This window comes from Trypanosoma equiperdum (genome assembly GCF_001457755.1).
Source record: "Trypanosoma equiperdum strain OVI genome assembly, contig: ctg_1595, whole genome shotgun sequence".
Lineage (NCBI taxonomy): Eukaryota > Euglenozoa > Kinetoplastea > Trypanosomatida > Trypanosomatidae > Trypanosoma > Trypanosoma equiperdum.
Window position 1 is genome coordinate 5942 of NW_027123610.1, and position 14382 is coordinate 20323.

General features: G+C 49.4%; 4 protein-coding genes across 4 annotated transcripts; all 4 read left to right on the plus strand.

Moving 5' to 3' along the window:
* Positions 1-441: 441 nt before the first annotated feature.
* On the plus strand, positions 442-1893 carry TEOVI_000818700 (uncharacterized protein; the record flags this gene model as incomplete). The annotated part of the gene is made up of 1 exon (XM_067222259.1): positions 442-1893. The coding sequence occupies one exon, from the start codon at positions 442-444 to the stop codon at positions 1891-1893; it is 1452 nt and encodes a 483-aa protein (XP_067078360.1).
* A 1261-nt stretch (positions 1894-3154) lies between these two features.
* Positions 3155-4264, plus strand: TEOVI_000818800 (engulfment and cell motility domain 2, putative; the record flags this gene model as incomplete). Its single annotated transcript, XM_067222260.1, has 1 exon — positions 3155-4264. The coding sequence occupies one exon, from the start codon at positions 3155-3157 to the stop codon at positions 4262-4264; it is 1110 nt and encodes a 369-aa protein (XP_067078361.1).
* A 539-nt stretch (positions 4265-4803) lies between these two features.
* Positions 4804-6624, plus strand: TEOVI_000818900 (uncharacterized protein; the record flags this gene model as incomplete). Its single annotated transcript, XM_067222261.1, has 1 exon — positions 4804-6624. One exon carries the CDS (start codon positions 4804-4806, stop codon positions 6622-6624), a length of 1821 nt encoding a protein of 606 aa, XP_067078362.1.
* Positions 6625-8136: 1512 nt separating this feature from the next.
* TEOVI_000819000 (uncharacterized protein) lies at positions 8137-13893 on the plus strand (the record flags this gene model as incomplete). Its single annotated transcript, XM_067222262.1, has 1 exon — positions 8137-13893. One exon carries the CDS (start codon positions 8137-8139, stop codon positions 13891-13893), a length of 5757 nt encoding a protein of 1918 aa, XP_067078363.1.
* Between the last annotated feature and the right edge of the window lie 489 nt (positions 13894-14382).

Below are 14382 nucleotides of genomic sequence, written 5' to 3' on the forward strand. Positions count from 1 at the left end.
AATGAGTGTTTCGTTTTGTTTTACGTTACTATGTTTTCTTCCCATCTTTCTTGTGTTAACCCTTCTATTATACTTCTTCAGGACTCGTTGTTTTTCTTGCATCTGGCGTACCAGACTCACTTCTCCTTTCATCTTTCTTCTGTTGTGCCGCATTTTTTCCATTTAATTTCTGCGATTTGACAATACATTAAATGAGAAACGAAAGGACTCTCGCAGCAAGTGATATATTCGTTTTTGTGTGTGTTTTTGTGACCCTCTTTGTGACATTGCGTTGTGGTCACATAAGAAACCCTTTTTTTTTAGCAGGATTAGGTACAGAAAGGGAGGTGTTGGAGTGACACGTCGGTAGTGGTAAAACTGCTCTTGTCTATTACTTCCTCGGACTCAGGCACGATCGCTTAATAGCGCGTCGTACAAACATAACTTTCGCAAGATACTGTAATGCTTCGGTGGACCGGAGGCAGTAAGGCGCGAGCAACGGTTCAAAGAGGCCTTGCTCCCAGTAGCAACACCACTAGTACTGGTTTTCAAGACGCAGGCGATGACCATAATCAAATCGGTTCTATTCGTCACAGCGACCCTGCAATGCGCGTGAGTGAAGGTGGTATTAACAATGTTAATAGAAGTAACAGTGGTATTCGGTTGGGGAGAAATAAGGCTGAAGGGTCGTCAAGGATCCCGAGGCGCGCCCGCCGTTCCACTCGTCGCCCAACTGGATTAACCTCAAGCGGAGGAAGTAGCAGTCGTGGGGTCGACTGCGTGGCATTGGACTGGTCAGTGAAGGCAGCAACTGAGCTGCGGTCGCCACGTGCGGAAACTACCACCGATGCTGTTGGGCACGAGTCCACAACGCCTCCCACATTGAAGGATGAATCAACGAGTGAGGGAAATATCGCTGACGGTGGCGGAACTGACAAAACACACCGCGTGGATGTTGCGCGGCAGCAGGGAAGCAAACTGCCTCTACCCTCCAGCCAGCACGAGGGGCCTCCCATCACTACCAGTTCGCTCTTCACGGGAAGGGGGTTTCCTTCTTCTATAATAAACGGTGGTAGTCGATATATACCTTGTGAAGAGTCAAGTGGCATGCGAAGCGGTGGTATCTTGTTACCATCGCAACATAACAGGGATCGGTCGTGGTTTGGTGTGCCTAACGGTACTGGCAGTCACCCTTTTGTACCGCGGATGTCAGACGACATGTACGTTGATGTGCTGGATGTCAATTTTTACCATCGCACTCCCTTTGTGCCCTCGTACACGTTCCAAGCGGTACCCGAAGAATCTGAGTGGTTTGTGGATGAATCAATAACGGCGCATTCCCCTAACAGTGATATTTCTGTTGAGTCTCCTAACGGAATGCCAAAGGATATGACTACATGTAATATCCATAATAGTCGGATCTTGCCTCCGCATGAAACAATGGGAGCGTGGGCAACCGATTCGCCTCGGACATACTCGGGGTGCGTTGCTTCGGGGTCACCGTCTTTTTCTCTGCCGGCCGAAGCGAGAGGAGGGATGTCACGGTGGTCGTCAGCGTGGTTTGGACCTTTGGAAACGGTGAGCTCGATAATCGAGAATGCAAAAGAGGGACCTGCGCCTGAGACCGAAGGTAAATCGTCACAAACTTCTTTGTTAGACTCTTGTAGCGGTGGATGCCTGCAAGTTTCCCCAGTGGATGACGACCGGGCTGTGACTGTCATCTGCCCTGTTTCACAAGAGTCGGGGAGATCGCGGGAAGGGTCGATTGATCAACGAAATGCCAAAACACCTTCCCTAATGCAAGGTTTGGACAGGACCAACAGAACCGGGAGACGGCGCCAACGAAGAGCCATAAACTTCGCTGGTGACGTTCCTTCCGCCAGGTACTCGTCGTTTCGTCAGCGGTCACGGTAGGATATGCACAGTGAGGTGGGTTGTACACGCCGTCATGCTTTTTGTATAGGTAGTTGAGAGGTTTGCGTGAACGTTTGGTTAAGAAAGTTGCCAACCAAACGGATGTGTGTTGGTTGCTGTAAGGCGGGTCACGGATAGAAACGATTCCGCAACCATAAATGTCTCAGTGTATTTCTATGGGGATATAGAACTACACAGGCACCATTGTTCAATCTCCCACACATACACACCATCTTGCGTGTATGAGGGTTGATACAGATTTCAATTTCCCTTCCCCTTTCGATTTTCCCTCACTGCTTTCCTCAATTTCATGTTGTGTATTGTTATTTCCATTTATGCTTCCATAAAAAATACAGAATTTATTTTACTTTTCTCTCTTTCGCGCCTTCCTCCCCCGTTCCTCCTTTTTTTTTCGTACCCTTTGGTATAGTCTTCCTTCGGGGTTGTCGGCATCCCAGCCGAGGTGCGGTGATGCTTTTTTTTTTTTATTATTCTTTTTGCTGTTGTAATTCTCATCCTTTTTTCTCAGTGACTGCCTTTGGGGAGGATGGACTTTGCTCTGTTGCTTTGTTTTCGTTCGTTTATTCCTACTTAGTGCATTTTAATATAAATATATCTGTATTTAACTATACCATGCTCATTTTTGCGCCACAATGTATCCATAGTTTTAGTAATGCCCCCTTTTCACGCTTTAAAAAAAAATAATACCTCCTGTTCGTTCGTCGCTTTTGTAAGTATTATCCATAGTCACCACATTGTTATTTTTATTATTTTTATTTTCGTAACTGCCTCTTTCATTTCATTTACTAAACTTGCCAAGTGGAATGGGTGCGTTGATGCACCTTTTAGTGGGAGAAAGAAAAAAGAGTAAGAAAAAATATGGTGATCTAGCGTCACAGTCTATTATGCCGGGTCGTTGATGTATACTACACTTTTTCCACCTGTGTCTTTTTTTGTCTTTTTCTGTTTTTCCCTCTGCTACGCTTCCCATCCTCTTTCTCGTCGTTTGGTACTACTAGTTTTCCGAGGCTGGTGAGTCACATACGCACACGCAGTCACTTGCTCCCGTTTCTGTTTTTTCCCCCTTTCTATACTCCTTGTGCTGCTACATCTATTTTGTATCTAGGGGGGGGGGGGTAGAAACTTATAAGCGGTGCCGAACGACTTGGGACAGGAGGGTCGCATACGGCAACTTTGCCTTAATTTGAGGCCCAACGCCTTTTCTTTATATATTTGTAGACGCATTTACTAACAGCAGGTTATGGGTTCCAGTATGTCTTGTCTGGAAGTGGGGAGCGATAGCAGGTGTTTCGGTCTCCCGACACCCGTAATGGCGGCGCTTGTAGCTGGAGCAGGGGGTTTGTTGTTCCTCTTATATAAGGTATACCGTTGCCAAACACGAAAGGTCTGTCGTCGCACGCCGGTTTTACAGAGTGTTAATATTGCTGTAAACCAGCCAGAGTTAGCCGTGAAGAAGGCTGCTGAACACATAATGAAGGGGGAAATCACCACGGTTGGGCAGTTGGTGTTCTTCTTCCGTGGCGGGGAGGAGAAAGCGATTAGAATTAATCGTAAGCTCTTCGAGTGCCTGCAGGAGGCGTTCCCGGTGGGGACTGCCGACCAACCACCTGCGGATGGTGCAAATGGTGCAGAGGAGCATGTGTGTCATATGATGCAACAGTTATGCCGTTGCGAGGAGCAGGCGGCTCGCTTAGAGGCGGAACGGGCCACGGCATTCGACGACGGAAACCCACAGCATATTGCGCTACTGGAAAGGTTGTGGGTGGCGGCGGGGAAACCAAAGTCGGCATTCGCCCGAAGGAGTAGCGAGTGGAACGATCTCGGGTTTCAGGGCATGGACCCCGTGACAGACCTCCGTGGTGGTGGTGTGCTCGCTCTCCGCCAATTTCTGCACTTTGCTGAGGCATATAATGACCATCTAAAAGGAATGATGGAATTCAATAAGCGTGCGCTAGCCGATAAAAAGAATCATTGGTACCTTCTCGCTGTTGTCTCCATTCAGTTTACAGCCCAATTACTCCTTCAACGGGACTACAAGGTGTTTCTTCCACAACTAGAGGTGCTTTATGACACAATTTCGCGTGGTCATAAACCCGGAATTCTTACCGGTAGTTTGCGTAGTGCTGCTGCGATGTCGGAAGTGGGGACTCAATCAATCGGTGCACTCTCTCAAAATTCCGTCGACTGCTCGGAGGGGGAGGAGACGAGCGATTTCGAGGTTGGCTACTTCGCTCTCCATCATCAACTATTGCTGAGTTTCAAGGAGTGTTGGCATCGTGACCTTCCACACGTTATGGAATACAACAAATACTTGTCTAAGTTCCTAGAGAGCTTTTTCTCCCCCGAGTAGGGACGGATCTATGGAGTATTGATGAGTCCGCAACCGGACCGTTCATATCGACGCGCATGGTGTTGGACTCCTCTTAACATAAGGGACTGGGGGGGGGGAAATGAGGATCGCGCATTATTTTCTATACGTGTCGTTATCTCTACCAAGGGGGAAGTTCCTAAACCCGACATTGAAGTACGCATATACGCGTAACTATTCTCCTTTGCTTTGCCGCCTGTTCTTCGAATCTCCGTTGGAGTTTTATTGCGCGGATTTTTTTTTGTTAAGCCCCTTTTGACTGTGGGAGAAGGGAGGGGGTGAGTGTGGGCCGGCGTCATCACCAACACGAAGTAAGTGATGTTGCGGTTTCCTGTCAGGTGTATTATTTGTTTCCCCTCTTCATTTCCCCTCTGTAAATATGACCAAATATACATATATATTTATTTACGTGTACCCCCAATCGTGTTCACCATCGCACATATTAACCACTTTAGTAGGAAGGATAATCCCCCATAAAGGAGAACATACGTGGCGAGTTAGGGGTAGGAAAAAAGAATAAGATGACTAGCCAGCTGAATGCGAATGCGAAGGAATGGGTACCAACAGGTGATTTTTCAGCTTTTTCCCTTCCAGATTCTGCCGTTGCGGAAGGTGAAGGACTCGAGCAGAAGAGCGGAGTAGGGACGAATGGTAGCATGAATACCGTTCCAGGTTCACCCCCGCAGGAACAATATGACACGTTGCAGTGGAATGACATGGTTAGTGATCCTCCTCCGTACTTCCCTTCGTTTATGCTGGCCGGCCAAAGCATTTCAGCACCGAATGCAACGGAAGTTGGTGAGTTTACGCTTGAGGGAATAGATTGGAAGAAGGAGTTTGACAACGTCATGGCTCTTACACGAGAACTCCTTGAGCGGCAGCTTAACGGCGAGCAGGACACTCCGGGAAGACAGGAAGCAGCGGAGCATGAGGCCGAAAATGCTGTTTCCAACCCGAAGGGATTACGTGCGACTCCTAAGACGACACCTGGTGCTGCCTCAATCCTTGACCCTGCTGCGTACCCTGATCTTCCGGGATGTGATGTAGTGAGACCATTGCAGAGCGGTAAGTGGCTGAAGGCCGCCTCCGCAATGAAGGGGAAGGCACAAACTGTACTAACTAACCTGGAAGGTAGGGAGCACAACGGCGATCGAGTTCACGGCACGTCCCGTATTGTAGGGGGGCATGGTATGGCTTCAAGTGTCGGTGATGATGATGTTGACGAATTTGGACGGCCCTTGCCCCCTCTCACGGCAAACGGTAACCGGAGGTGGAAAAAACCAACGAAGGGGCAACAGAAGAGGGAGGCCGCTCAGAAAAATGCGTTCGAAGCCTTCGCTAACGCCCTCTTACATAGTGTTTCACCTTTTATGGCACCTCTTCGCGAGCGTTGCAAGACTTCACTCCCGCACATTAAAGTAGACCAACGCTTTGGAAAGGTTGGGCAACCACATACGGCGGTTGCGCAGTTTGTAGTTGCCCCATTAGTAACTAACTACCGTCCGCGTCACTTTCATGACCTTACTCCCGGTGATCTGATGGAGTTTCATTACGATTTTGCCCAGGTACTGAAGCAGCTGAAATCAGCGGATGAAGTCTTGTTTGGTTATGGTCCCGTGTGGAAGCGCTATGCCGTTCCTTTTTGTTACGTGAACTGCAAGGAATATCGTGATGAAGTTCTTAGCTTGTGCCCAGATGAGGTGCCCAACATGCGGGTGGAGGCGATTTACGAAGACGATGTGGTAAAGGACATCACCGATGTTGTTCTTTCTGTGGAAGAGTTGGAGCCGCTTCAGAACATGTCCTTTCTTCAGGCTATGGGGCGGCGTGTGAATTTAGCCCCATTGTTCGATGCATTTGACGCTGTGTTCCAACCCATTGAAAATTATCGTATCATTATTAAGGAGTTGCACTCCGCGCCTTCGACGTACCTTATCCAAACTTCCCAACACGAAGTCAACCAGAAACCTCAGCCCCTCGTTCTTTATAATGATCCCAAATTGTGGTACGATTTGCCTGTGGTTAGTCGAATTAAGGTGGAATCAACTGTTGGACGTGGTGCTTCCGAGCGCGGTGGTGCGGCGGCTTCTGGGCAACCCGGGGTGATGTCAGCATCGTCGTTGGGTGGTCCTGCTTCCGAAAAGGAGGGACAGGGAAGAAATGCTGCGAGTGGTGGGACGACTGGGAGGAAGGCGAAAGACATTTCCACTGATTATCAAAACTGGGGTGGCTACAGATTTAATAGGGCGCAGATCTATGGGGTATTGATTCCGCTCGTGGGAAGCGCCGCATTTCTGACGGTAACAGGATTCATTTTGTGGCGGAGGAGAAAGACTAAGTGATGTGTCTACTTCGTTCTATTTCTTCAGCTCCCGTTTTCCGTATTTGTGGAAAGGGGGAAATCGTGCATTCCTATTGTTGTTGTTGTTGCCGCGAGGCTGTTGAAGAAGGTATTTGGTTGGAGCAACATCTCTTACTCCTCACGTTGTTGCCTGCGCGCCGTGTATGTGCTAGGACAATTGATTTGCCTCAGCACATGAACACGTTAAAATTAGAGGGTTGCGGTTGCGAGGGTTAGTACTGGTGGGTCGCTCGAGTCACTAGACCAGGGATGTCAGAATTGTCAAAAGGTAACGGTACGCCTCCCCAAACTCAACTTGGGAGAGGGGAATTAAATATGGACGCTGTACATAAAAGAAAGAAAAAAAAGACGGAAGAGGCACGTAACTGCGTATAGCAAATGAACTGATTAACAAAAAGGGAGAACTATTATCGTTTTTGTTAGACTCCTTCTCCCCCCCTTCGCAAACTGCTGACGACCCCTTCCAACCGAATCGCTAAGATGTCGCATTTGCGCTTCGCATCCCTACTCAACTATCGTATGCACCCAAATGCTTTAGCAGATTTATGTTCCTCACAGCGGAGCTGGCGACAACCTCCTCCTTTTAATCCAGGGGTGCGGTTTGTACTGTTGCTTGAGGAAGGCGGGTGGGGTGGTGGTAATGGGGGTGCATTGCTTCGTGTTGCGTGGGTTCTCTGAAGTGTACCGATATTGTGATATTCATATATATATTCAAATATATATATATATATATATATACAGATTTGTTTGGCTGAAGGTTCTGTTTTTCGTCGTCGTACATGCCTTTGAGCGCTTTTCTCTAACATATGTGACGGGTTTAATGACAGAAGCGGTGAACCAAGATACGATAATAAGGTAATGGGAAGGTACCTCCAGAACTGTAGGCTCACCTTTGGTGGGATTACTCGCTTCCGTGTAACTGATACCTTAAGTTTTTCTCTTAAAGGAAAAACGGCTGCGCATGTGCATATGCGTCATTAAACTCTCTGTTTTTTTATTTATTCTCTCCTTTCGTCTCTCATGTGTTCTTTTCTGTCTTTCTTCCGTTGATCTTTTTATTTTATCCTTATTACCACATTTGCTGAAAAGAGGTAAGTGTGTCTCCCACCACACGCAGAGCTTGTCTCCTGAAGATAGATTAAGGTAAGGGAGAGCACGCGGGCTGTGCTCTGCGGAGAGGGGTGGTGGTGTTTGCCCCATCTTTGCATTGCAGTGAGGTCACTTTCTCCTCCTTCTGTTTTATTTCACTACTTACTTGCTGTGTGTTGGTGACGCTTGCAAACGCGAAGGGTGACAACGCGGTAGTGTTTGCGGAGCAGGGAAGGAAACAACAAGAAGGACATAGATTAAAAGAAGTGTGAAACATACGCTAGTGCGAAGCTGCGCATTTGTGGTGGTTACCGCACAGTGTTTTTAAGTTGTCCGCTGTTTGAGTTGTTTTTTTTTTGTGATTTTTTTTTCATCATTTTTGTGACGGCAGTAGTGGCTGGTTATGGTTGATTTATTGCGTAGTAGTTTGTCTCAGTTAAACGACGGCGCGGAACTGCCTTACAATGGTAGCAGTGATATTGAGCGACGATTGCTTAGTGGGTCGGTAGATGATGAGGAACCCGGGCCAAGTGAGTTATCACCGGCACCACAACTGCTTGAGCTTGGGGACTTGTTGGGCTCACGCAGTGGCGGGTTCTCGAGTGCACCCAGCCTCACCGTACTGATGTCGGCGGCGGAGGTGGAAGTAGCTAAAAGTGTGCATGTTGCCCTTTCCATTTCATCCACCATGGAATGGGCTATTCTTTACCGCCAGCTACGGCAACGTCTCTGTATCGGACAGGTGCGTCAAGTCGATTTCAGTGATGTAAGTTTAGACAACGTACAATGGAGTTGGCTGTGCCAAACTATGCTGCCGGCCATGCCAAATCTAGTGTCACTGCGGTTGGTGCGGATGGGAGTAACAGATAGAAAACTGGCGGAGCTTCTACGCCACTCCCTTGCGTACGCTGTCGGTCGCAAACCCGGTCCGTCTGCACGACGGGTAGATCTACCCACTGTCCGCGGTATTCTGCCCCCCTTAGGGGAAAAAACCATCTCCAGTAGCGACGACTTGGTTCCCAGGAGAAATGAAATATTGTCAGCATCCCGCAATGGGGTGCGTGGGTACGGCCCCCTTCGTGGGTTACGCATACTTGATTTAAGTGAAAACCACCTTACGCATCGTAGTGCTACGCTTATTGGTAAACTTCTCCTTTGGTCGGCGGACACATTGGATGAGCTGCGTCTCATGGGGAATAATCTTCAAGATTATGGATTCCAGATATTGAGCATATATATCTCTCGGTTGCGGTTGGCATCGCTCCGCGGGGAACCACACCTCTTCCCACCGAATCTCGTGCGTTTGTATGCGCAGCTTGTTGAACGGGAGAAAGTAGTTGGATCTCAACCTTATTTGCAAGAGGAGGTGCAATCACCGACGTATTGTCCGTCCTTTTTAGGGGATTGCAAAACCCCTACCGATGATGCTGGGGCAAGGAAGGATAGCAGTGGGGATGAATACCCTTCTATCCATTTAGGGGTTTCGCTACTAGACGTGAGGAAGTGCGAAGCATCGCCTCGTGGCATATCAGAGCTTCTAGCGGCGGCGAGTGCTGCCCACCGTTTGAGCACCGTGTTGTTTTCGGGAAACTCTGCCCCTACGTCTTTGCGGTCAGAACCCAAGCAGTTAGGTAAAAGATGCGGCATTCAAGACGCTGCCGGCGATCCCAATGCCAGCGATGATGTGGTAACCACTCCACCCTCAACTGAGAGCAAAAAAGTAGGTGACAGCTCTTCTACCGGCTCACTTCTACCCAGCAGTGCCTGTAGGTTTTCAAATTTCGCGGAGCTTAAGCACCCTTGCATGCTAACCACAGTTAATCTTGGTGGCGTACCGCTATCAACATTATGCACACCTCTTTGTTGCCGCAACCTTTTCCTAAACCTCCTCTTTTGCTGCCCCCGTTTAAGTGTGCTCGATCTGTCGGGCACATTTGACGCGGCTCAGTTACCAGCAGTGGCTATTCGGCAGATTCAGTTTGGTAACGAGCAGGTTCTTGCTGACAACGACATTTTTCAACAGTCTTTTAATCACGAAGCAGAAAAGTTGGTTGACGCATCAGTATTTGCTCTTGAGAAACTAATGTTTGACAGGCAGGTGTGTGTGGGGAATATAATGTGTGAACTATTTGCTCACGCAGCGTTGAATGCGCAGAGGCGGCATTGCCCTGCTCCAACAGCGTTTCGTAGATTGAAGGAAATACACCTGGAAGGTACAGGAATTTCTGACGCCGCTGTGAAAGGGTTAACCGCCTCCGTACGAACTGTCGTACTGACTGGTGTTTTGGCTGAACTCACGTTACTAAACGTGGCAGACAATTTTCTCACCTCACGAGGTTGCGTGTGTCTTCTGCACGCGTTTGTAATAGAGTGGCCATTGTCCGTCTCGTCGGTGGAAGTTGTGTCGCTGCAACAAAGTAGGGGTATCGCTTGTGGCAACATAAAGGCTTTTGAGGAAGTTAATCGGGCTGCATTGAATGCCGTTAAACGAAGGAAGGAGGAGCAAAGGAGGAAAAGTCATGTACCCTCGCTACTCGTTCATTTTGGGGCGTATGGGGCAGCTGTGCAGACTCGTTCAAGTAACGAGGAAATCACGCTGAAGGGACCCCGTACAGATTGGAAGGGTGCAACCATCAGTCACATGTGTGATCGCGCACCGAAGCCGGCGGCAAAACGCGTTTGCAGATCGTTAGGCACATCAATTGGAATTATCGTATCGTCTTCACAGTGCGATGAACAACATCAGGAGCAGCTGCACACGGAAAAGTTTCTCTCAGAGACGCTACTTTATGCACATCAGTTGGATAGTGTTGCTTCTATGGAGTTACGTACTGCGCGTGTTGACGAATACGCGGATGTGGGTGAGGCACAACAGTGGACCCCACGGTGTTTGCACACGGAGTCGTCGCTTTTGCAACGGTTGATTGCAGACGGTTCGCCTCCGGAGAACATGTGGTTCAGTACGTATAATGGCCCACCGCAACATGAGGATAGTGAGGTGCAGTGCCGCTCGTGTGCCTCGCAGGTGACTGTGTTACCGTCCTCTCTCGGTGTTGAGTTTGGCCACCTCTTAGGGTCACGGGAAGTGACGCATGATCAGGACAGTGGATTTCTCAGCAAGGAATCTGTAGCATCACTAAATGACCAAAGCGGAGGAGACGACAACGATAAACGGCAGGGGCGCGGAGTCACTGAGTCCGGTGGAGTCGTTCACGTTAGTTCTCAACTGATACCCGAAGGAGGCGACATATTGCCGCACTTCCACTCACCAACTCGGCATGCGGAGCCGCCTCATGGAACCACAACCACTGCACTACAAGCGAAGAAAAAGCGCACAATACCTAATCGAGTGGGCAGGAGTTCATCGACTCTCCAGAGAAAGCTAAAGTTCCGCAACAAACGGAATATCATTATGCGATATTACCATCGGGCAGGTGACACGATATGCCGCGGCTGGACGTTGCTGCGGCGTGACGATGCAGTTGGTGAGCACGCGCGTGCGCGTCTTGAGAAAGATCTTTTGATGTGCCTCCAACCACCAGATGGATACTGCGACGATGCGGTAGTCGAGTCTGTTACGTTACTTGTCGATACCTCGTCGTCCCGCTCTCCAACTGACGACGACAAAACGAGCTGTGACAGCGGCTATATCAATGCGGAGGGGAATACCAGCAGACTGCTCGTTGTGTCGAATGAGAGTCGGTCCACGTTAGAAAAACGTTTGCGTAGTTGTGCTAGCCAAGTCGATGGAGGTACCGCCTTCCCTCGGTTCACGAAGGTAATGCAGGTATATGGTGTAGACATGGTTGAGGTGGCTCGAGGCGTCTTGAATGCCGCTCCTTCTCACCGCCGGGCATACCTAGGTTCCGTAACAGCGGAATCGTTTGTCCATACTCACCACGGACGGGAAGACCAATTGCTGGAGGACCTGAACGACCTGCTTGTTGGTGCTGCTGATATGCCCGACGAGGAACAGTGTGCCGTTACCTCACCTATTTCTTCTGCTAGGGGGCGGTTGAAACTGAAAACCGGGGAAGCACAAATATCTGGGGGTTCCGTTTGCTTTTCTGCGGAGGAGGCCTCACTCTCAAATATGGAAGGTGCTGTTTCCGGTGAGAGGATCAGGAAGAGGGCAAAAGGCAGTAAAGGAAGAGATGAGGAGGGAGAAACGTTGCATAGTAATCATGGTTTGTCTAACGGGCAAATAAATGTCAAACCTGCTAGCACGCTGCCGAAAAAAACGGTAGCGGAGGGAGCGATACCACATCCCATAGAACCTGTACCGCCCTCCCTTGATATGTCTCCCAGGAGCGTATCTTCGGGTCTTCATGGCGTTAACGCGGAGGGAGAGCGCTCTGTTCGTTCGCCTTCCTCGCCTTCTGGGAGGACGAAGGCACATCTTTTTGTTTTACCACACCGGGAAGGGAGTATTCTTTGCTGCGGTTGGAGGTTACTGAGCCGCTCCGACAAGGTTGGGGAGATGGCGAGACGTGAGCTGGAGGCTGACGTGCTGTCGTTCCTGCAAGACACCCTGGAAGGCAAGGCTAACCCCAATCTAAGCAACGGGAACGAAGGAGCAGGAGCCAAACTTTCTTTGAGGACTGAGCGTTCGTCATCGGCTGTAATATCTGTACGCATGGTGTTTGATAGTTCACCTCCTGGTATGCAGCTGCGCGTGGTAACGAGTTTTCCCCATGCGGCGGTATCGAGCGGACTGGTGGACCTGCAGCAGAAGGAAGGCGAAGCGGCGTTCCCACGCTTTGCAGGCATGTTTAGCACCAAGGCGACATATAACACGGTTTCATCTATTGAGAAGCATTTGCAGCAGCGTGACACAACCGGGCAGGTGCGTCCACGCGTTCTGGAGAAGTACCGTACGATAAGTGCGCTGGTACATTGTTTCCATGACGATGAAGATGGACTGTTAATGGAATTAATGCTTCCGGGTTTGAAGAGTTTGGATGCATTTGTCGAGGCCCCATCAACAGCAGCAAAGGCACAAGAACGTACCCGAAAGGACTCGGGAAAGACAACCAAAGGTACGACAAGTGAAGACATCCACCCTAGTTTACCGCATGCAGACAAGGAAGTTGAAAGCACGAAGAAACCCAGAAGGTCGGGTGAAGGTGTGGACATGGGGGCAAGAGAACCCGCGGAAAGTCGCAGGGTACCCCGGATTGAACTCATGAACCACGCACTAGCGGTTGGCCCCCAGAAGGCGCCCGTCGCTACCGCTCAGTCCGCTGCGAACAACGAGGCTTCACCCCCCTCTACAATCTCTTCGCTGTCTTCTTCTGTGAATAGGCAGTTTGACTTGGTGTCACAACTTCCAAACGAGGCAAACGGTGCCCCCAGTGTCGCTCAAGATAGCACAGAGGATAATGACGAGAGTATTGCCACCAGCATGGAGTCAGTTTTCGCTGAAAAGCTCCGTCGTTTACAATACCTCTCCTACAATGCGATTGCACACGGTGCCCTTCTCTTGGACAGGCGACAACGACACAAGAACCGCATATGCAAAGGTAAATGGGGGCGTGTGTGTGTGACAGTTGCTGTGGAATGGGACGTTTTCCTTGTTGTGTACTTTGTGAAGCACTCTGCCTTTCGTGTCTCCTCTCGTAAATCCCTTGTGCTTGTGCACCCCATTGCGAGCGGTGTAAGGTGTTCTGTCGAAGTTGGAGGGAATGCGGCCAACGACACGCACACCAGTGGCAACGATGTGGTTATTCATGTAGAGCGGCACTACGACCCAGAGACTTTGGGCCTCACCACTTCCGAGCTGGAGCAGCGGCTGCAACAACTGATATTGACTACTGTACGGAAGAAGGAAGGAGCACCTTCCATGTGCAGCAACCGTAACTCACAGATGAATATGGCAGCGGGTGAAAACAGTGTGATAAGTCGACATTCATCCATCTCGGCCGTAGGCAGTGCGGAGCACAGCAATGGTTCAATGTTTTTAACATTGATGCCGACGGCAGCTCAGCTTCTGAATCGCCAAGTGACAATGCGTGTCACATTGAAGAGCGCAGCGAAGGCGCGTAGAGCTGTCACCGCCATTCACGAGGCGGGAGAACGTGCGGTTTCAATGATTCGCGACACAATAAATGAACAAAGACGACAAGCTGCTGCTGCGGCTGCTCGTTCCCTACATACGTAAATGTCATTGAACCCGGTAGGCTACGTCGATACTAATAAACTTCCTTTTCTTTGTGTTACGCCTGTACTATGCTCGTTCTACTCTCCACTGAGAAGCGGAGATAATTGCAGACTAGCATGTGTAAAAGGTGTTGTGAGGGGGAATGAGGGGAATCAGTATGTGCAGAAAGGCGGTTATAATACGTCAGAGCGTGACACAGTGGGGTGATAACTTTTTAAACAGAAAATAATTCTGTCTCCGAGGAAGTTTGCTTATAGCGATGTTTCGTCATTTTGAATATTGAAGTATTTGTTTTGGTGTGTTTGCGGTGTTTCTTTTTTTTTTTCCTCATCGTGGCCGGTGGCGTTTGCTGTTGCCCCATATGCAGTGTACGCCGTCTTTCAAATTGTCTTTTGATGCCCGGGTTCATCCGGTAAGAGGGGTACCGTGAAGTAGTGCGTGCATTGTCAAAGGATTGGTCTACATTCATATTTGGATGTTTTTTTTTTT